Below are 19757 nucleotides of genomic sequence, written 5' to 3' on the forward strand. Positions count from 1 at the left end.
ACAAAACAAATAATTAAAAAAAAAGAAAGAAAAAAAGATCGATAACGATGAAATAAGATGAGCTGAAACACTGACCATCATGAGGGCATCGCACAATTCCAGTTGTTCTTGTCCCAGGAATTTCAACGCCATTCTTATCAGCACACCAACAGTCACCTACAGACTTGTCGCACTGTATAGGACTAAATGAACCATTCGGTTGACAGCTGATAATCACATCAGATTCGGAAGTTCTTGGGTTGAGCAAAGCCTTCCTTCTTTCGTTCTGGCACTGGGTGGGCTCTTGAGCTATAATGATATTTAAAAAATACTCAATAACATCAGAGTGTATACTAAATGTGTGCACTCCACCCAACTAATGATGAAGCAGAACTACTACTTCTAAGATTGACTCCGACGAAGGACTAGCGTCCGAAAGGTCAGTAAATTTTTTCATTTTTTCACGGTGTAAAATTTACCCTTTTATCATTACTGTTTCCTTAGAAACACCGGTCCAGCTCACAATAGTTTTTTGCTAATTATCTTTTCTAATATAGGTACTAATTACTAGAGGTAGAGTAAATTTAGATCCTATATACTAATAGAGGATCGATACTCACAGATATCCTTGCACAGGGCTGAGCCATCCCTCAAGGTGTTAACTTCAAACCCTCTTCTTGCGATACCATTTTGGTCAACACAGAATGATATACCAGCATAGTGCTGAACCCTTTTGTATTTTCCATCTGAAGTGCATCGAGGTAGATAGCGTCCTTGACGAGTATTCCTCCAGTATTCTTGATATTGTCTTTCGCAGTTTGTTAATACTGTTTTACCTGTGGATTTTAAGAATTTAAAATTTAGTTTAGCGTAATCTGTCAGGCTACACCGATTGAAATAGATAACACTGAAATAACTAGAGATGACAAATTATCAGAATTGCATATTGTTTTTCTAAATTCAAACTTGCCTCTGCATAATACGTATTCAGTGGATCTAGTACCATTGACTTCACTACCAGACTCATCAACACACCAACATTCATTGGTAGCGGAGTCACACTGAACTGGTTCGTAACTTCCGTTTCTTTGACAACATGGCACTTGGTCCCCGGATAGCAGTGAACTTTGGGAATCTTTCAAGCATTTGGTCAAAACGGAGTCTAAAAATGAAATCAGTCTAACGAGGTTAATGTAAAGCATGGATTATTTTAGCTCCCTTACGGCAGCGAATATCAGTCTTGGTTTGCTGGTTTTTCTTTCTTTTGTTTTGCATTTTTCCCCCCGTTCATATCGTTCTTCTATTTTGAAACATCTGTTTCCTTTCCTTTTTTTCCTTTTCAATCCTCTTTTCCATCTATCATCTCCTCCTTCCCTTCCTCCTTCCCTTCCCTTCCCTTCCCTTCCCTTCCTCCTTCCCTTCCCTTCCCTTCCCTTTCTCTTGCTTAAATTTATTCTCCATGTCTATTAACTACAAGTTTTCCAAAAAACGATGCATACTCAATTTGGTGGAAGTTTTGTTGCATGTTGGCTATTAACTTAAAATGTATTATATTTGTATGAAATTAATGTCAGCTCAAGGGAAATTACGCCGAAAAAGAAATCGTGCAGACAAAGGACAAAGTTTACGAAAAGCTTTAATTCGTTGTGTCCCGTCTTTTGCTGATTGGTATCCATGCAAATTGAATATTGCAAATTGCAGTTCGGGCCTGTCTTGGTATGCCAAATTCAATGCAAAACAATGCCATGGAAATATAACACCTTCACCAATCTGCGTTGAAATATATGTATACCATAGACCAAGCAATAGACCTTGGTTCCAAATTTGGTTGAATCAAAACAATGATCCCAAGTCAAGTATGGACTTGAAATTTTATACATTTATTGTATCAAATCAACTTTAGCATGATCAACTTGATACTATTTTGAGTGCAACTAGTTTTTGTTACCAATGGCTTATCAAATGGCTTACCAAATGGCATACAATTTGGTTTCCCTCTCCCAACATCCACACGAGAGCCAGGGATTTCTTTTCCATCTCTGTTTACGCAGAAGCAGTAAGACTCGTGGCATTGTGTTTCTTTAAAGCTTCCATCCTTATTGCATTTTGGCACGAAGGCCCCAGGATTTTGAAATCCAAGAGTTCGCTTCGTTGTGCATTTTGTTGGTCCTATGAATGACATAAAGATAAGTATTTAGTTTTGTTATGATATTGTTCAAAAAAAGCGTGCTTTGGAGACAATATACAAATTTGATTAACAAGGAAACCTATACAAGCAGCGTACAAATATTATCTTCGGAATTTATTTGAAACGAGGAAAGGGTCATGTGATCAATCTATTCCATAATGGATCTAGCAAGCTTAAAATCTTATTTATTGCTTGATGGTTTTTATATATGTGCTACCAAACAGAAAAGAGCAATTAAAAAAAGAAAGATTAGGACCTCTTACATTAGAATGTGTCACGCGTGACCCTGGAATTATTTTACAACTATTTTTACCTGTTCTTCCGCATACTGCTCTCCCTTCTGAAGTGGTCACTTTGGTTTTGCTTCGATAAACGCCATACTGATTAACACAGAAGCAGTAATCTCTGTAACACTGTTTTGTCTCATATTCACCGTTTTGCTTACACCATGGTAGCTGGCGCTTTGCCAGCATCCAGTTTCTATTCTTTTTTTGGTACTGCTTCTGACAGTGTGAAAGGCTTTCTCCTGTAAAAGTATTGATTATCAATATATAAATTTCTGGTTTCAGAGCAAAAAAAATTATAGATATTTCAACTGCATATGCCACAGTCTTCATTAGTCAAGATGTAATTGATCTTGCTTTGGTGATAACATTTTAAATTTTAACTTTTTAAAGTCGTCAGTAAAAATATGAGCCTTTTTATTTTCTTGTTGAGTGAAAAGAGTAGGGCTACCAGCATAGTTAAACAGTAACGAAAGCGCCTTTCCTTAACGATTTTTTTTTTTAAATCCGGCGAAATTCGCTAAGACATCAACTCATAACAGGCTTTTATGTAGTTTATTCTGCTAAACTGCTTCTCCGTTGATATGTTGATCTTTGAAAATCACTCAACTGTAAGTTCATGTCGCATAGGACAATAGACTTCTGCCCGATGCTTTTGACTGTACGGAGAGTCAACCCGTCTGTTTGTTCATTTGATCATCCGTCAAACTGTTCATTCCAGGTCCGTCGCTAGGGGTGGTTCGATGGTTTATCCCCCCCCCCCCCCCCTCTCTCTCTCTCTCTCTCTCCACTTTCGTAGGAGTACGATATAATGTTTAGCGCTAGTTTAGTTTTTCAAGAAATGGCAAAACCAATGCAAGATTGGTAGAAAAACAAACCTCCCCTTTCAAGGTCCTAGCGATGGGCCTGCATTCAATTATTTCCCCGCCGTACTTACCAATTGCTGGACAACTGATTCTTCCATTACTCCTGGTTCCAGGGACTTCGTTTCCATTTGGATCGACACACCAACATCGTCTTGAGGATGGCTCACACTGTATTTCTTCATACATGCCTGTTCTCTTGCATTTTGCTATATGTTCACCAGGTTGACTCAGCCTATTTTGTTCTTGATTATCTTTTTGACACAGATGCATCATTGGCTCTGTGGAAATCAAAGACTATTAGCATATTGTTGTCTGAGTAGAAAAAGAGTAATGACCTACAAATGCAAAGCAAAGCTATTCATGCGATGATTTGCGCAAACTCACGTTTGTTAATACTGTGTCCAAGCCTTGGAGCGAGTCTTTCTAGTTCGTCATAGTCAATTGTACGGAAGTATCTGTTCTCGTTTTTCGTGACGTTATAATGTTCGGAAGGGTTGACTGCGCCAATTGCTACAGAGTACAATTTAACTCCTTTGCGTTCAAGTCTTGCTGAAGCAGCTAGTATGCTTTGTTGGTGTTGTGGAGACCAGGAAGCGCCTGAGAGTAAAATGAGGACCTATAACAGGAAAAAATGTAGAATTTTTAATTCCCAATATTAGCCTGTAGTCGTTGTAAACCAAAGATTATGAAGGGGATAAGGGTACACCCCGAATCGATACTACTCATTCAGGATAAACACTAGAAGTAATTCCCTTCGATCCTATGTACCGCTATTTTATCGGTTCCCTGAAACACTAGGATATTAAACAAAACGAAACAAAACAACAAAAAAAAAAAAACACTTGTACATGGCTAACTCATAGATCGAAATGGATTTTGCCGTGTTAGGTTTTGCGGAGAAAGGAAAACCAGAGGACCACGAAGAAAGACCCTCTAATCAAGGGATAAACCTATCAAATCCTACCCACCTGGGATAAATAAATAAAAATAAATTAAATTAGCTTTGTTTATAGAGGATAACACTTGACAATAATTTTAACTGATAAACTCGTGGTCCTCTTTTAACGTCTATAGTTAATTAGGGACGGGACCGCCCTTAATGTGGTCATCCGAACCACGTGAAGGTCTAACCATTTGCAGATGTAGATGTAAATGTGGGTAGCACCTTCTTTCTCGGTTATTTTAAGACCTGAGTGTTGGTCCGGCCGAGGCTTGAACCACGACCTATCGACGCTCTTACCAACTTAGCTAACCGGGTGCCGGTTTATCAAGTTTGGAAATCAAAAAAAGTGAAATAAGATGTAATTCCCAACTGGCCACTTTTGAAACGAGCTTGGGACTGGGAGCGAGTTTTTAGAATTAGTTAAAAAATAAACACCATAACAAGAAAAAGTACATCGAAATTAGTAAACTTCTGGAGTTTCAAGATTTTGGGTTTCATACCTTATTTTAGCAACCTCCCAAACATCTCAAATATTACAAAGAAATGTATGGTTACTAAGTACGCTTGTCCCTAGCGCGACCAGGCGCTCGACGGAGCGGGCTAAAAAGGGTCTGGGACTGGACTAACTTATCCCTAGCTAGTAAACATACATTTCTTTGCAATTTTTGATGTTTTTGATTGCTTATAATTTAGCTGTTACTTAGGAAATTGAAGCCAAACTGCAGAAACCTGTTAATTTCGATGTGCTCTTTCTCGTCATGGAAATATATTTTTAATAAGATTGATTATCAATACCTTCTATATACTCTTTCCCAGTCCTTCACTCATTTCCTAAAGTGGCCTATTACTACGCCTTGCCTACGCCTTATTATTACAGGCAATTATAGTGTTGACCTTTCTATTTTATGGTAAATTCATTTATGTTCATTCAAACAATGGATAACAAGGCGGTCTTTCTTGATGTCATTAGATTTGGCTTATGTGAAATTCGACGTTTAACACGAAGCCTTACTTGTTTTGCATAAGGCCTTGCACCACCCGCTGCACTGAACAATCGTTGATTAGCCATATCTAATGCCAAGTCCAGTCTTCTGCCTTGACCTTGTAGACGTACAAGTTTGTCAATAAGACCTTCGACTCCGCTAACTGTGTAACCGCTCCCACTGAGAGTATTGAATCGGAAACCAAGAGCTGGGGTTAAGCTGTAAGTTATAAACCCGACATGGTCTCCATCGTTAGAGATGTGAAACTGGCGAAGCATTGCTTTAGCAAATTGGATTACTCGAGGCCAGTTGACTCTAGCTGAGGCATCAACCACAAATCCAATGTCCATTCTTGGGCTTAGACCTGGAACAATAGGACATTAGCAGTTTAATTTGCACGAATGGTCAGTAAGTAGCCCCTCTGAATTTATCGTGCTTCATCTCAGAACGCGTGTCATTTACTTCATTATGATTCTTTTTTGCTTTCCCTAATCTCTGATAAATACATTAGTACACTCGAATAAGAACGTTATAAAAAACAGAAAGAAGGGGGGGGGGGGGGGGGGGGAACACTGTCAGAAATGGGAAACCATGAAGCCATAGCTTCAACATCTATCGACTTTCTCATAAGTAAAAAGCATTTTGTTCAATTCAGGAAGTATAGGTGCTCATCTCCTGATCGGAGACTGGCCAAAGCATTTGGGTAGACACGAATTTGTCACAGCCAATGAAAAATTGTCAGCAAAAACCGCAAAGATAATAATGATAGTAATGAGAAAGATGTACGCCTCTCTGGCGTTGATATATTAGTGGGCGCGTGTTCGAATCCCATATCGGGCACATGAAATTTATAATACACTTTTTCATCGGATCGGCATTATCAATTAAATAATCAGGTTCCAAAAGGCCGAACATCTTTTTCTAAATTTGTAAATAGGAATATCATAACAATATGTTACAAACAAGAGCTTTTACTACTCCTGATTCACCTCCCCCATATATATATTGCGTAGTTTTCTCGGTTTATATGTAACTGTAGCTACCCAAAACGGGCTCCTGTAGGACAAATAGATGTCCACCATCCGACGCAATTTACAGAAGTTGTGCATTAGTTTATCCAAGTACTTACTTCTTCTGATAGAATTAATATAATAGGGCGCTTGGTCTGCCATGTTTGCAATGGTGGCTTCTCGGGCAAATTGAGGTCCTGATGCCATCATTTGTAGTCTCTGAAGAGAAGCTGCTCCTCGAACGCCAATGGAGTACAGGCTTACGCCGCTTTGTTCCAAGTCACTTACAAGGTCTGTTAATGGAGTAACGCCTGCAGATTGTCTGCCAACTACAATCGTCAAAATTACCTGAAAAACAAATTAGAGAATTTACAGCTATTTAATCTTAACTTATAATTCTCATTTGAACAGTAAATGATGGTGGTGCAGAGAACAGAATATCAAAGGCAAAACATCATCTAACGTGGCGAGAGTAAACGACTTCCAACCACAGATTCGAATAGGTTGGAACAAGAGAGCATAAATGAGAGAGGGGAACTTCTTAATAACGCGAGCGTCATGTAAATTCCCGGTTGGGCTATTTTTAGTAACCGGATGCAGTTTAAATTTTGCCCTACCCTATTCCCGTGCGACATCAACTTGCACACGCGCGCTCTTTCCGTTTATTGAATTGATCGCTAAAAACGAAACGAAATTATGTCGGCGAACCTAATCATGCATGGGTAGTTTACCTTTCTTGCTTCAGGTCTCATTCCAGCGAATTCTTGGAATACTTTAGTTTTGGCATGAAGAAGAGCTAAATCCACTCTCCGCTGAGAGCCTGGCGTCTGCTTTATCGCATCGATGTATACTTTTACTTTGGCCCTGCTCCAATGCTTGATTTTGTTGAAGAATAAGGTTGCGCTTGCTTTTTCACCAAAGGGTACGAGAGCAACATGAGTGCCGTTATTAGAAACCTCAAAACCATCCAATATTGTCTTGACGAAGTTTAGGACAGCTTGCCATTGAGATGTTGGAATTCTAGCTGATGTGTCAACCAAAATGGCGAGATCCAGGGGTCTCCTTTGGACTACAACAATATATTAAGATAGCTTTAATGAAAAAAAAAATAGCTAATCTATTCTGCTTTTTTTCTATTCCTTTGACTATATTTTAGAAGTGTTATTATTACATTTATAGTAACTATTTTTATAAATCAGGTTAAATGACGAGAAAATATTGTATTCTTTTCTCGCCGTTGAACTTGAACCATAAAAAAGGAAATCAAATAAAACGACTCTATAATTTCTTAGGGAAAAAATGCCGTACAGCCCCACCCTCAAGCCGGACTTTAACAGATGCATTCATTTTTCTATCATTTAGAGTCGTTCATATCGGAAACCCTCGGTTTGAGTACAACGATACGTTTTTCAATATTGTTAGTTAAACTTACGTTTCTTTTCGCAGTTTGGTGTACCCTCGGATATTTTCACCGAAGTACCATCCATTCTTCTACCCGTCTGATCAACACAGAAGCACTCTGCACCCCAGCATTGCTGTTTGACGTAGTCACCTTCGGGGGTACAGCGAGGGATGTATGAAGAGGGATCTGATGAGCGTAGCACTCTTTGATGATGAAGTTGACATTTTGTGAGTGAAGCACCTGAAATTAGATACGTTTCATGGAAGTTGATTTCATTCTCTCTTTTTTTTCTCTCAGAACGTAACTGGACCACGTACGTAGCGTAGTACAATAATATAGCTTACTAGATACTTGCATTGCAAACGATTCGTGGGGTGCCTGGATATTAGCAAGAGAACAACAAAGCAAGGGTCTTTACAAACATAATGATAATTAGACAAAATAATGTTATACTATATGACGACCTTGCTCACTCCGGTCCTCAACTTTCTCTAAATTATTAAATTTAAAGGATACTTGATGATAGCAAATGTAGGCCACTTACCTGTTGGGGCACATCTGATGTCGGACTTGCTCCTTGTTCCCCATATTTCTCTTCCTGTGTTATCCACACACCAACACTGTTTTGTCACCCGATCACATTGTACTTCTTCGTATGTTCCATCTTGTTTGCAGTTGGGTACATGTGACTCAGCCCTTGAAAGGCGTCGTTTTTGGCATTCTGACAATGTTGCTCCTATTTACCACAAACATTATTTTTACTTCGTATTATTTTTTACATTGAATTGTAGCCAATTTGGCAACTCATTCCCAGTATCATCTCATCCTCCTATTTGGACCTGGATATTTTAAATTTCTTATAACTTTATGTTGTTTTTTAACGATAATAATGTGTTAGAGAGGAATTGGGGGAGGTTGTTTCAGGGGGCCCCTCACTTGCTACCGACTTTAAGCTTGAGCGACGGATTTCCAAATATTTAAAACCTGCGTTCAATAACTAAGTATTTCTCTTACTTATTGGTGACGTCCCGGGTGCACATCTCTCACAGGTTGCTCCAGGCTCCAGATGTAGGCAATGTGGAGTGCCATACTTGACATCTAGGCGTGTTCCTGCTACTTCTATTCCGTTTTCGTTAGCACAGTAGCAATACGATTTATGACACTGCATCATCTCGAAGCTTCCATCTGGTTTGCAGCGAGGTATAAAAGCCCCAGCTGAGTATTGACGTATGGCTTGATAGTATTGCTGGATACAGCTTGACGCAACTATTGATTAAATATTCAATTAATATTATGATAAATAACGTGACCTTTGCTATTGAAATAAATGAAATATGAGTTCATGACTAACGTCACAGATGCTTATATTGAGCTTCTAGTTACAATTGCTGATGTTATATATTGAACTACCATTTATGTAAGCTTAGTAAATACTTTTAAAAATACTATCATTTTATTCTACAAAACCTCTACCTACTTAATCGTTATTATCATTAATATTATCATCATCATTATCATCATCATCATCACTATCCTCAATATCATCATCAATGACATATCTAATAATCTAAAAAATATATAGTAAAAAATAATATGAAATCTGGTGTCATAAGTAACTATAGGCGTTTTTAAATGAATATGCCGTCAATTGTTTCTTGAAGGTGTTAAGTGATATATTGATATTGTGATGTAGTATACTGACAAAATACTCTGACTAACCTGGCAATAGGTTTTCAACAGTGGGGTAGGAGTTTGGTGGCAACTGTGAGCCGACATTGATGGTCTTTATTTGAACTCCTAGAGCTTGAAGTTGCCGTGTCACTTGAGCCCGAGCTGCAGCATATTGAGCTGATAGCGGACCACCAATGAAAACCACGAGTATCTAGAGATCAATAGACGGGCGGGGTGGTTAGAGAAGGGCTACAAAAGATCTTGCAGTTCTGTTAGATATATAAATATAAAATAGTGCGAAAAGAGATTCAAGGTTAACCCTGATCGAGAAGGTTTTCATCGTGTACATATTACATTCCCTGAAATTTAATCATATTTATCTACTTGACTAATAATGTTTTTTCTATGTAAGAAGGCGGCTTATTTTATCAGATTTGTGAAGTTGATTTTAATTAACTCAGACAGATAAGATGATGAACTTTTGGGCGCCATTAATATATAAGAGATAAGAGACTAAGAGATAACTAACCGTCTTTTAAAGATAGGTTAATTTCCTGACTTTGGCTTATGACACGGGGTTCGTTGTTTCTGTTAACCTTTTATTAACAAACTTAATTGAACACTTGAATTTTTGTTACGTTAAGTAAATGCTGCTAAGTGCTGCCTGTAGCTTATGATAAGCATAAATTAATTTATCACTGCCATCAAAAGGGTACCTTTTTAGCTTCACGTCTTGCTCCTCCTTGTGTAGTGAACAAACTATTGTACGCCAAGTTCAAAGCAACATCAAGTCGTCTTTCATTACCACCAACTTGCAGAATGTTATCAATACGAGTATTAACGGCTTCGGACTTATAACTAGACCCTGACAAAGCATTGAAGGCAAATGCTATCTTGGCCGTTGCTGCGTATGGTATGAATCCAAAATGTGCCCCGTAAGCAGAGACAGTGGTTTTTCCTACGACCCACTTGGCAAAGTTTTGCACCTGAGCCCAGTTGACTGGTGAAGAAGAGTCTATCACAAAGCCAATGTCAAGTGCCGGTCCTCGCGAGACTAAAGTAAAAAAAGAATAATTTTAAATTGGTGCATAAAGAGGAGAGCTGGGAAGTAAGAAGTGGTTGCTTTTCCCTCTTAGCGAAGTCCCCTTCCCTTTACTAATTCCTTTTTATCTAAAATTTGGAAACAAATAGATTTAGGTTGCAGACAATAGACCTCTTAAACTTGGTTTTTCCTTTTTATTTCAGACCACGTATTATTTTTTTGAGCTCAAGAATAGGATTTCTTGTTTCATTTGCATCCAAACGAAGAATTTATACTCAAGGTAATGACACATAGTGGTCCGAAATGGGCAAACCATGACGTCCAAGCTAAAGAGGTCTATTGCGGGACATTTTCGATTAATTAAAGCTTCTCAAGTAAAATTGATTCGCGCGTCATTTACTCGAAGCCCTTTGTTTCGCTTCATTTTTTTTTTTTTTTTTTTTTTTTTGTGTGTCTGTAAAAATGTTTGAAAAATAAAGAAGGTATACTCACGGATGTTCGGGCATGTTATAGCTGATTTGGAACGCGTATTGGGTATTTCGTTTCCATTAGGTCCTACACACCAACATTCTCCTGATGATACACTGCACTGCACTGGTTCATAAGCCCCGTTTCGTGTACACTGAGGGGTGTATACTCCTGGTGTTGGGTTGTTGATGGCTGCCCAGTAACGGTTTTGACATTTAGTCAGTGTACCAGCTAATATCAAGGCAAAACGAAAAAATATACATTATTAAATATGAGGTGCCATTGCTCATTTGTGTTTTATTTTCACGTCACTGAACGAAGTTTAATTGATGAATGATTGGGACGCACTACCCCCTTCCACCTGGAGCATCAGTGCACGGATCGTACGACTACTAACACCAATATGAATAGAAAACGTCGTCCTTTCATTATAGTTGCTAAATTTATAGGTTTCTAACTTTGTTCAAGTCAGCCATGTTATTGTATAGTAGGTATGTGTACTCACCCTTATAAGTGCATTGTGGCTTGCCAGTGTAAATGTAAGTCCTAGTTCCTGATATCTCTTGTCCATTTTTGTCTACGCAGTAACAGAATAATCCGTGGCATTGAATGGGACGGAAATTTCCATCACTTTGGCACCATGGTACAAACTGACCAGGTCGATAATCTCGCAATGCTTTTTGGTATTCCTTCCAACATTGAGGGACAACTCCACCTAGAAATATATAAAATAGCAGAAATTAATTGCAGCGAAAATATTTTACTCTTTTGAAGAAAAACCCATTTTGAAGCTCAATTATTAGAAGTCCCCTTCCTTCCATCCACGTTTTTACATTGCTATTCAAAATATCGTATCACCCATGTCAATCGTACGTTGACGGCGATGAGATATGGAAACATCGGACCTTAAAACAATGTCACTCTTTGTTCGCTATATTTTTCAAAATGTTCATATTACCGAGTCGAGGGCAGCGTATTTGTTCCCTGCTTCGAGTCCTCGGGATTTGATTACCAAATTGATCAACACACCAACAGAACATGTTTCTACGGTCACATTGTACTTCTTCAAAGCTTCCATCAGCTCGACATCGAGGTGCGTAGGCTCCTGGGTTGGCCTGAGCCTGTTGGTATCTTCTTTGGCAAGGGGTTAACATTCCACCTGCACATATAGAAAGAAAACAATAAGGACTAAAGTCTATTTTGTTATTGTAAGGTTTAAAGTTTTGGTATACAGGTATGGGCCGTTCTGCTGTAATTTTTTATTATTTTCTTTAAAAAAAACTTCTTTAACGAAATAATGCTCATAATGCGTTACCTCTTTCGGTACACTTTGGTCTTCCTGCGGCGTTGTCAAGCCTTGTTGCTCTCAACTCGCTACCGTCCTTGTCTACGCAGAAGCAATATGAGCTGTAACACTGGATCCAGTGGAAACTGCCATCAGGTTTACACCAGGGGATGTATTGACCAGAAACTGGATTGCGTGACAAGTCTATATAGCGCTTCATACATTTGGTCTGCTTGTGATCTGTAAATGGTAACAGGATGATTTTGGTGTTATGTGATGGTGATACGTAAAAAGGACAAGTGAAGGCGTGATCGTGTTTTGTTGGTGATCGATGATGTTGGTTGTGACAAACGTTTGCCTGTGCAGATATGGCAATGAAATTCAATTGACTGCGATTTTAACAAACGAGAAGGTATGAGAGAAAGTAATCGCACTGGGATTAAATAACGGTGGTGGTCGAAAGGGGAAAGAGGGAAAGTATTGGGAGGAATGCAATAGCTGCAGCAGTAGACACTTGACATTTAAGGATTGTCATTCTTTAACATTTCTTGATATGAGTAGAAGTAGAAGAGTTGTCACCTACCAGGATGAGGGCATTTGATGCTACGTCTTGTTCTTGTACCCGGTAATTCTTGTCCTTGAGCATCGACGCACCAGCAGTATCCAGAAGAACCTTCACACTGGACTTCCTCGTATCGTCCGTCACTTTTACACCTTGGGACGTGTGCGCCAACAGCACGATTATCAAGGGCCCTTGTGTATGCTACCTGACATGGCGTCGCCTTTTTGGCTACAAACAAATGAAATAAATTTAACTTACTGCAAATCTAATTTTAACAAGGAAGCGTTTGGACGTTCTTCTAGTCTTGAAAAAAATACTAACCTGCTGCTGAACATTGTGGCTGTCCGGCTTCAAGTCTTGCTCGCGTTCCATATATCTCTTTTCCGTTTTTGTCTACGCAATAACATTCGTCACCGTGGCACTGCACATTGTCAAAGCTCCCATCTGGTTTACAATGAGGGACAAAGTCACCTGGACTTCGATTCCTCAAAGCTGAGCGTTTTTGGGTTTGACATTTAGTGAGTTCTGGCTCTATGACAAGACAATGTCGTACAAAAATAATTATTTCTTTGTCTCCAAACACATATTATACCTTATTAGACATTTTTGGTTGCAGTACGGGTGGATATTTTGTCTGGACTGCAGTGTTTTATCGAACCTGCCAGCGCGAGGTAGAACACGAAGTCAAAATATCCACCCATACTGCACCCTAAAATATCTAATAAGTTATATATTATCCAACTAGTTTTACTTCCTTATCAAAAGAAGGTTTCTAATTAATTCTTGTTTTACTAGTTTTCAAAAACCGGCTTTCTCTTGCGATTTAGTACTTTGCTGAGTATATCTAGACAACGAAACTGCTTATTTTTCCAAAAAAAGGTGGGCGCAAACGGATATTTGTAAAATGTATCAATATCCTGTCCTTAATCCTAGTATAGCTTAGGACCTAGGATTAGAACACGACCACATCAGCTACGCTGTATATAACTTATCGTGTATAAATAAATATTATTATTATTATTATTATTATTATTATTATTATTATTATTATCCTATGCAACGTACAGAACGTTTTTTAGGTCCCACTCACCGAATAACGGTCTCTGGCCCCTTATTCCTTGCAAAGAATTTGTTAGGCCCTTAAATGTTTAAGCATTTATGTGGGCTACAAATGTACTAGTTTCATTACTGTTAAATGTTACACCCCGTGTCTATCTACCCATCTAGTGATACACCTTTACTTCGATATTTATAGTGCACAAAATAATCATCGTATTGCAATCACCTTTGCAAATTTGTGGAGTTAATTTATAGTATAACTTGGATAGATCATCAAATGACTTGACTTTGATAACATTGGAAGGTTTGGAAGCTATTTGCAGAAGCTCTTTCTCGTTTAGCGCACTGCCAATACCAATGGCAAAGACTTCAACTCCTTTATCCTTGATAGGTTGGGAAGCTTTGTCCAGCTTTGTGTGCATTTTTCGTTTAGTTTGGAAACCATCAGTTGTCACAATCAATATCTGAACAAGAGCATCAAAAAAGCATTTTGGACTATTGATGAAAATGATGAAAAAACTAAATAAAATTATTAAAAAAAAAAAAAAAAAAAAAAAAAAGAAGAAGAAAAAGAAAGAAAGAAAGAAAAATATTCCTATCTGTTAATTTTTCAGTTAAATATTGGTTAATTAAATCATAGCCATCAACGAAAAAACCAATTAAGTAACGATGCCGTTCAGAACGATAGCGAGAACAATAGGCCCGCGGCATGGGCAGCCGTTTACGATTTGGATTACGGCAGTGTTAATTACATTATATTTTTTCAATCTTATTGGCTTAAATTCGAAAAGCGCCAAATTCAAACTTATTTTCGTTCTTGTTCTTATGCAAGTCCGGTATAGTTGCCGTAAATTGGCGAGCAGACTTGTTGAACAACGATTGATAACATAGGCGAGTTTGGAACAAATTGTATGTGGGGAACGATTTCCGAGTGTTCCCCACATATGATTGGTCTAAAAAAAATTCGGACAATAGTTCAGATGTATCTTTGGCAAATGGAATGACAATTCGGTACAATTTCGGCGTTTTTCCGTAAAAAATACAATGACTTTTTTTCCGGCTAATCAGAGAGCTTGGATATAATTATTTAATCCAATTATAGAAATCTTCACTGCGCATGCCTTGCCGTTGGGTGCTATCGTTCTAAACGGCATCGTTACTTAAATTACCTTTTTCACGGAATCTCTCATCCCGCCAGCGGTTGTGAAGAGCTCTTGATTGGCTAGTTTAAGAGCCCTGTCAATGTAGGTGTAATGTCTTTTATGTCTTATGCTATCGATCTTGATATTGATTTCTGTTGGATTCAGTTTCGCTCCAGTAAAAGTGTTAAATTTGAAATCGACGGTTGGAGTGGATGAGTATGAGATGGCAGCCACGTGACTACCGTCTTGCGAAACCTCAATAGCTTCGACAACTTGTTTTATAAATGTGAGCATGATTTTCCAATGGCTTGGGCGGATACTTCCCGAAGAATCGATCAAGAAGGCGACATCTAGTATGGTTTTGCATCGCTTATCTTTAAAAAAGAAAAGAATAAGAGAACTTAAAAAATGGTAATGACTACAGTAATATACACCAATTTCAAAAAACGTTGTCGGTTGGATATTTGAAATCAGAAATCCGAGACCGATTGGAATTGTGGGGGACTGAGTGTTTTCTCGTTAAAAATTCAATATACACTTACCCAGATAGTTTGCTAGCGAAGCTCATCGCTCAAAGTTAATATATCAAGATATTAACTTTTTGCGCACTACTAATTAAAGCCACAAACAATTTACAGCTTACAACCCACAATTCCAACCAACAACGTTTTTTGAATTAGGTGTATACTTCACAAGAGAAGACATCAATTCCCATGGTCACGGCGTGCATGTTTTAAATGCACTATCGTTACTTATCAATTACTTATCAGTTTTGTTACTGATAAAGTAAAGAAATTAAGATGATAATTATTTCTATTTTAATAAGCAATATGTGTTAATCTTTCAATTAAATACACTTTAAAAACATTAAGTGACTGAAGGGCGGCTAAGTGCGGAATGTCAAGCTTTTTCCATTAGGCCGTTTAAAAATGTTTTTTAAAAGTTTAGCTAGAGTCAAATGAGGGTTCAAGAGGTTTTCTCCTGGCTTTTTCTGGGTTTTTTTTCTTCTTTTTTTTTTTTCTCCACTCTTACGCTTTGCACTCAATACTCCTGAATTCCAATTGGATTAGGTAAGAATACGAGCAATTAAAATGCCACTTTTCATTCCCGATTGATATGATTTGTAAAAAAAATCTTTATATTAGAGTATTTTTTTTTCCAACGTAATACAAATTTCTTCAACTTATATTCAAGGTTGCGCGTGGGAGAGAAGCCTCCACTGACCCCTCTCTCTCGTAAAAAGAGCTTTCACGAGATTTTTTTTCATAAAAACAACCAAGACATATTAGTATTTTTTTACTGATTTGCAAAGTTGAATTTGAAACTATACCTGGTTTTGCTGGACTAACGCACGTGAGGCCACAACCTTGTTTGCAACACTTCAAGTTTTCTTTACAATCTTGATCACTACTGCAATCATCTTGTTTGATGCCGTCACAGTCAGAGTCGTCATCTGGTATGGGACACCTACCTGGTTTATCTGAAAAATGAAAGCATTTCCCGTATCTTCAAAAACGTATGAATTGATAATTATTTATTTATTTTATTATCGATTATTATTGATTAATATTGATTCTCCAATATATATCAACAATAGGTCACTTGCGTTATTGCAACATTTACTACCATTACCAGAATCCTTTGCACTCTTTCTTTTGTTCAGTCAATATGCATCATTATAAAATAATTCAGATAGTACGCGTGCTGTCACTGGCCGAGAGCCGTGTTTGCATTTCCCTGTGCAAAACGGTTGTGACGCTCGTCGACACCGGCGGGAAAATTTGAGTTTTGTTTGGAAGTTGTACTTGTACACAAATAGTCATAACTCCAGTAAAATTAGAAGAATATGGCTAATTTTCCAAGCTTAGACTTTGACTTTCCTGAGGAAGCAACTGAAATAGTAGAACCACCAGAAGAGACTTCAACAAAACAGCAAAAATCCAGATTTGCCAGCCTGAACTTTGAGAATCTCGCCGAACTCTTTCAACAACACAGACAGAAATCAAGCTTGAATTTAGCGAGTTCTAACTCCCAAAATAGTGTTTTCTTCTCAGTCTAGAATGACTAAAGCCATTGGTTAAGCTTTGGAATTACTATTTTATCTAGATTTGCTTGTAAAAGGCTCTTTCTCAAGGGAGAAAGTCGGTATAAAAGTTTGGCTTCTTCTCGCTTTGAAATAAGAAATTTTCAACTTGAATTTCATGTTTGGAGGCGAGTCGGATCAAACTCGCAATTTGATTGGTTAAGCGTCTTCTGTCGCGCAATTTGATTGGCTATTGCAAATGCACAAGTATGTAAGGAGAATTTGCATTTAAAACTTTGAATTAAATTCTTCTGTTTTATTCAATCGTGTTTCATTATTTTTGTTTTAATTGAAGAAAATAATTTTATAAAACAAATAAAATACATTTACTGTGTTTGCACAGGCTAATGCAAACTTCGATGTGGTTGGGAGAATACTCGAGCAGGTGCAAACGGCTACGCCTCGTGTTTGCACTGATCTGCTCTCGAATTCTCCCATTCACATCTCGGTTTGCATTAGCGTGTGCAAACACAGTAAATGTATTTTATTTGTTAAATAGGACATTTGCATAATGTCGTCATTTGACATCCACTATCAAAATGCTTTCTTATTCAAATTTGTATTTCCTCATGAGAAATGTAAGACAGTTGTTGTAAATTAACGGAACAAAAGAAAGTGTGCAAGGGAGTCGGTAGTAGACGTCAATGACGCCATCATGCAAAAGTCCTATTGTCTTATGTAATTCTTACAAGGAAATACAAATTTGAATAAGAAACAAAATTCGCGAAGGATTTTGGTAGTGGAAGTGAAATGACGCCTTCATGCAAACGGCCTATTTTTATTACTTCAAGTCAATACGAAATTATGTCAATAATTTTTGTTTTCATGAAACGAGTTTCTATACCTGGACGGGGAGGTTTGATGCATCTTAAAAAGCATCCGCTTGAGCAGCATTTCAACCCTATTTGACAGTTGACATCATTTGAACATTGATCACGAACTCCAACAGGGCAGCGGTTTGGTCGGGTGACTTTTGGACATGCACTATCTCTAGTTGCTTCTAAAATAATTTAATTCATAAGAAAGAAATACAAGGTCAGTAAAATGATAAACTAGTGGCCATCTTTTAACGTTAAATAATAATTTTTTCCCCTTTACTTTTCGACTTATTTAGCAATAGACCTTATTCGTGGTGTGACAATGTTTTCCCAATTCAGCGTGACAAACCTCCAGAGGTTTCATTTTCTTTTGCTTTTACTCTTCGAAAAATTCATGAGTATCCCAAAGGATACGAAAGGAATAACGATGATATCCCGACGAGTTGCGAAACAATATACTCTTCATTCCCCCAGAGGTTTGTCACGTTGAATTGGGAAAACATTGTCACACCACGAATAAGGTCTATTCCTTATCCCATGAACGCGTGGGGATGACGTCAGAATAACAGGCCACGGGCAGACACTGAAAATAACACCCGCTCTAACAGCCAATCAGAACGCCCGAATTTTAATATAACGGACCGGGAAAAATAAAAGTAAATATCTTTCAAGTTCAAGAACGACGTTGTATACATCTATTTTTTTAATGCAAAAAGTGGGGTTTTTTTGGAACTTGACGTACCTTTCTTCTGGCAGACAGATAAACACTGGGCTTTTGTTCCAAAGTTGTTTTCATCGCTCACGTCTGTTCCAGCGCAACCCAAGTAGATAAAAGGAACGCAGTTCTTCTTCTCTTGACTGAAGTGCCATCTTACTTCGACTCTGTATGGTGTACAACGTCCTCGTTTGGCAGGCTTGAGACATCGGGTTTGAACTCCAGCTCCTGATACTGACGCAGTGGTAGTCCTGGGTGTAGTTCTTGCGATGGTAACAACAGGAGGAGAAGTTGTCGTCTTGTCACGTTGTGGCTTAGTAACTTTATATGATATACGAAAATTGAATTAACATTTTGTGCTACAGTAAATGGCATATTTAAGGAAGATTTGTTTTCTAGAGAACCGTTTAGTAGAAGAAAACAATTGGCATACGTTTACCAAAGTAGGTTTTTTTATTACGCATAGATTTTTAACGAAAATCAGTTTGCAAAAAGGAAAAAAAAAAAAAAAAAAAAAAAAATTTATGTCGTTTTTCTATTGTGTGACGGATTACGTTCGGGTTTATTTAATGCCCCCTCCGCCTCCCCCTACACCTACCCCAACCCCAACCCCAACCCCAGGCCCTCAGCCCCACCCCTGGCTTTGAACGATATATTATTATTTCAATTAACCTAGATAAAGGGAAAAGGTTTATCTGAGACTAATATAAATTTTGAGAGTTGATTAAATTGCAAATGCTGGGATTCCTGTGGTGTTTCTCATGCACTTACAACCCAATGACATGGACATGCATGATCGTTACTATTTGTCGATGAACTTACTGGGTTCTCCTCCCTCTCCACATAAGCCTCTATATCTGGCCTGGATGGTAATGCCAAGACTGCAAGCAGTAAGTTGTAAATCACAGACACTGGAGTATGAAATGCCATCAGATCCACACACCCGCTGAGAGGAGGCGACAGGTGGACATTTTGGCGGACAGACGCACCGTGGGTTGTTGTTGCTATCTGTCACACATATCTCTCCTTGGTACCTGCACTTGACAGTCCTACAAGGGTCTGAGAAAAAGAGGGAGAAAAAATATCATGCCGTCGAACACTGACAGTCGCGTTACGTTTCTTATTTTCAATCAACCCCAAAACAGTGTTCCTACAAAAAGTTGTATCAGCCTACATTTATCATTGCATGGTGACAAGAATAAAATAAAAGCATAAACATAAAAGCAAGGATTGATTTATTTGGATTATCTCCTATGT

General features: G+C 38.1%; 1 protein-coding gene across 7 annotated transcripts in view; it reads right to left on the reverse strand.

Annotated features, from left to right (window-relative positions):
• The window catches only part of LOC116307005 (uncharacterized), a 130204-nt gene that overhangs the window by 100807 nt on the left and 9640 nt on the right, over positions 1-19757 (reverse strand). For all 7 annotated transcript variants that reach the window (XM_089025481.1, XM_089025480.1, XM_089025477.1 and 4 more), the window contains exons 3-29: positions 19323-19559; positions 18528-18821; positions 17812-17967; positions 16215-16364; positions 14912-15258; positions 13969-14206; positions 13005-13214; positions 12705-12911; positions 12152-12361; positions 11795-11995; positions 11342-11551; positions 10861-11067; positions 10043-10380; positions 9375-9537; positions 8670-8921; positions 8200-8391; positions 7686-7895; positions 6985-7322; positions 6373-6601; positions 5273-5607; positions 3702-3933; positions 3389-3595; positions 2481-2693; positions 1951-2148; positions 950-1141; positions 600-815; positions 76-288 (exon numbers count right to left, since the gene is read on the reverse strand). In XM_089025481.1, the coding sequence (XP_088881607.1) occupies positions 76-288; positions 600-815; positions 950-1141; positions 1951-2148; positions 2481-2693; positions 3389-3595; positions 3702-3933; positions 5273-5607; positions 6373-6601; positions 6985-7322; positions 7686-7895; positions 8200-8391; positions 8670-8921; positions 9375-9537; positions 10043-10380; positions 10861-11067; positions 11342-11551; positions 11795-11995; positions 12152-12361; positions 12705-12911; positions 13005-13214; positions 13969-14206; positions 14912-15258; positions 16215-16364; positions 17812-17967; positions 18528-18821; positions 19323-19559 (6195 nt within the window). The remainder of the gene's footprint in view (positions 1-75; positions 289-599; positions 816-949; positions 1142-1950; positions 2149-2480; positions 2694-3388; positions 3596-3701; positions 3934-5272; positions 5608-6372; positions 6602-6984; positions 7323-7685; positions 7896-8199; positions 8392-8669; positions 8922-9374; positions 9538-10042; positions 10381-10860; positions 11068-11341; positions 11552-11794; positions 11996-12151; positions 12362-12704; positions 12912-13004; positions 13215-13968; positions 14207-14911; positions 15259-16214; positions 16365-17811; positions 17968-18527; positions 18822-19322; positions 19560-19757) is intronic.

This window comes from Actinia tenebrosa, unplaced genomic scaffold (genome assembly GCF_029948245.1).
Source record: "Actinia tenebrosa isolate PJP-AT-01 unplaced genomic scaffold, QUT_ActTen_1.0 utg344__unscaffolded, whole genome shotgun sequence".
NCBI lineage: Eukaryota > Metazoa > Cnidaria > Anthozoa > Actiniaria > Actiniidae > Actinia > Actinia tenebrosa.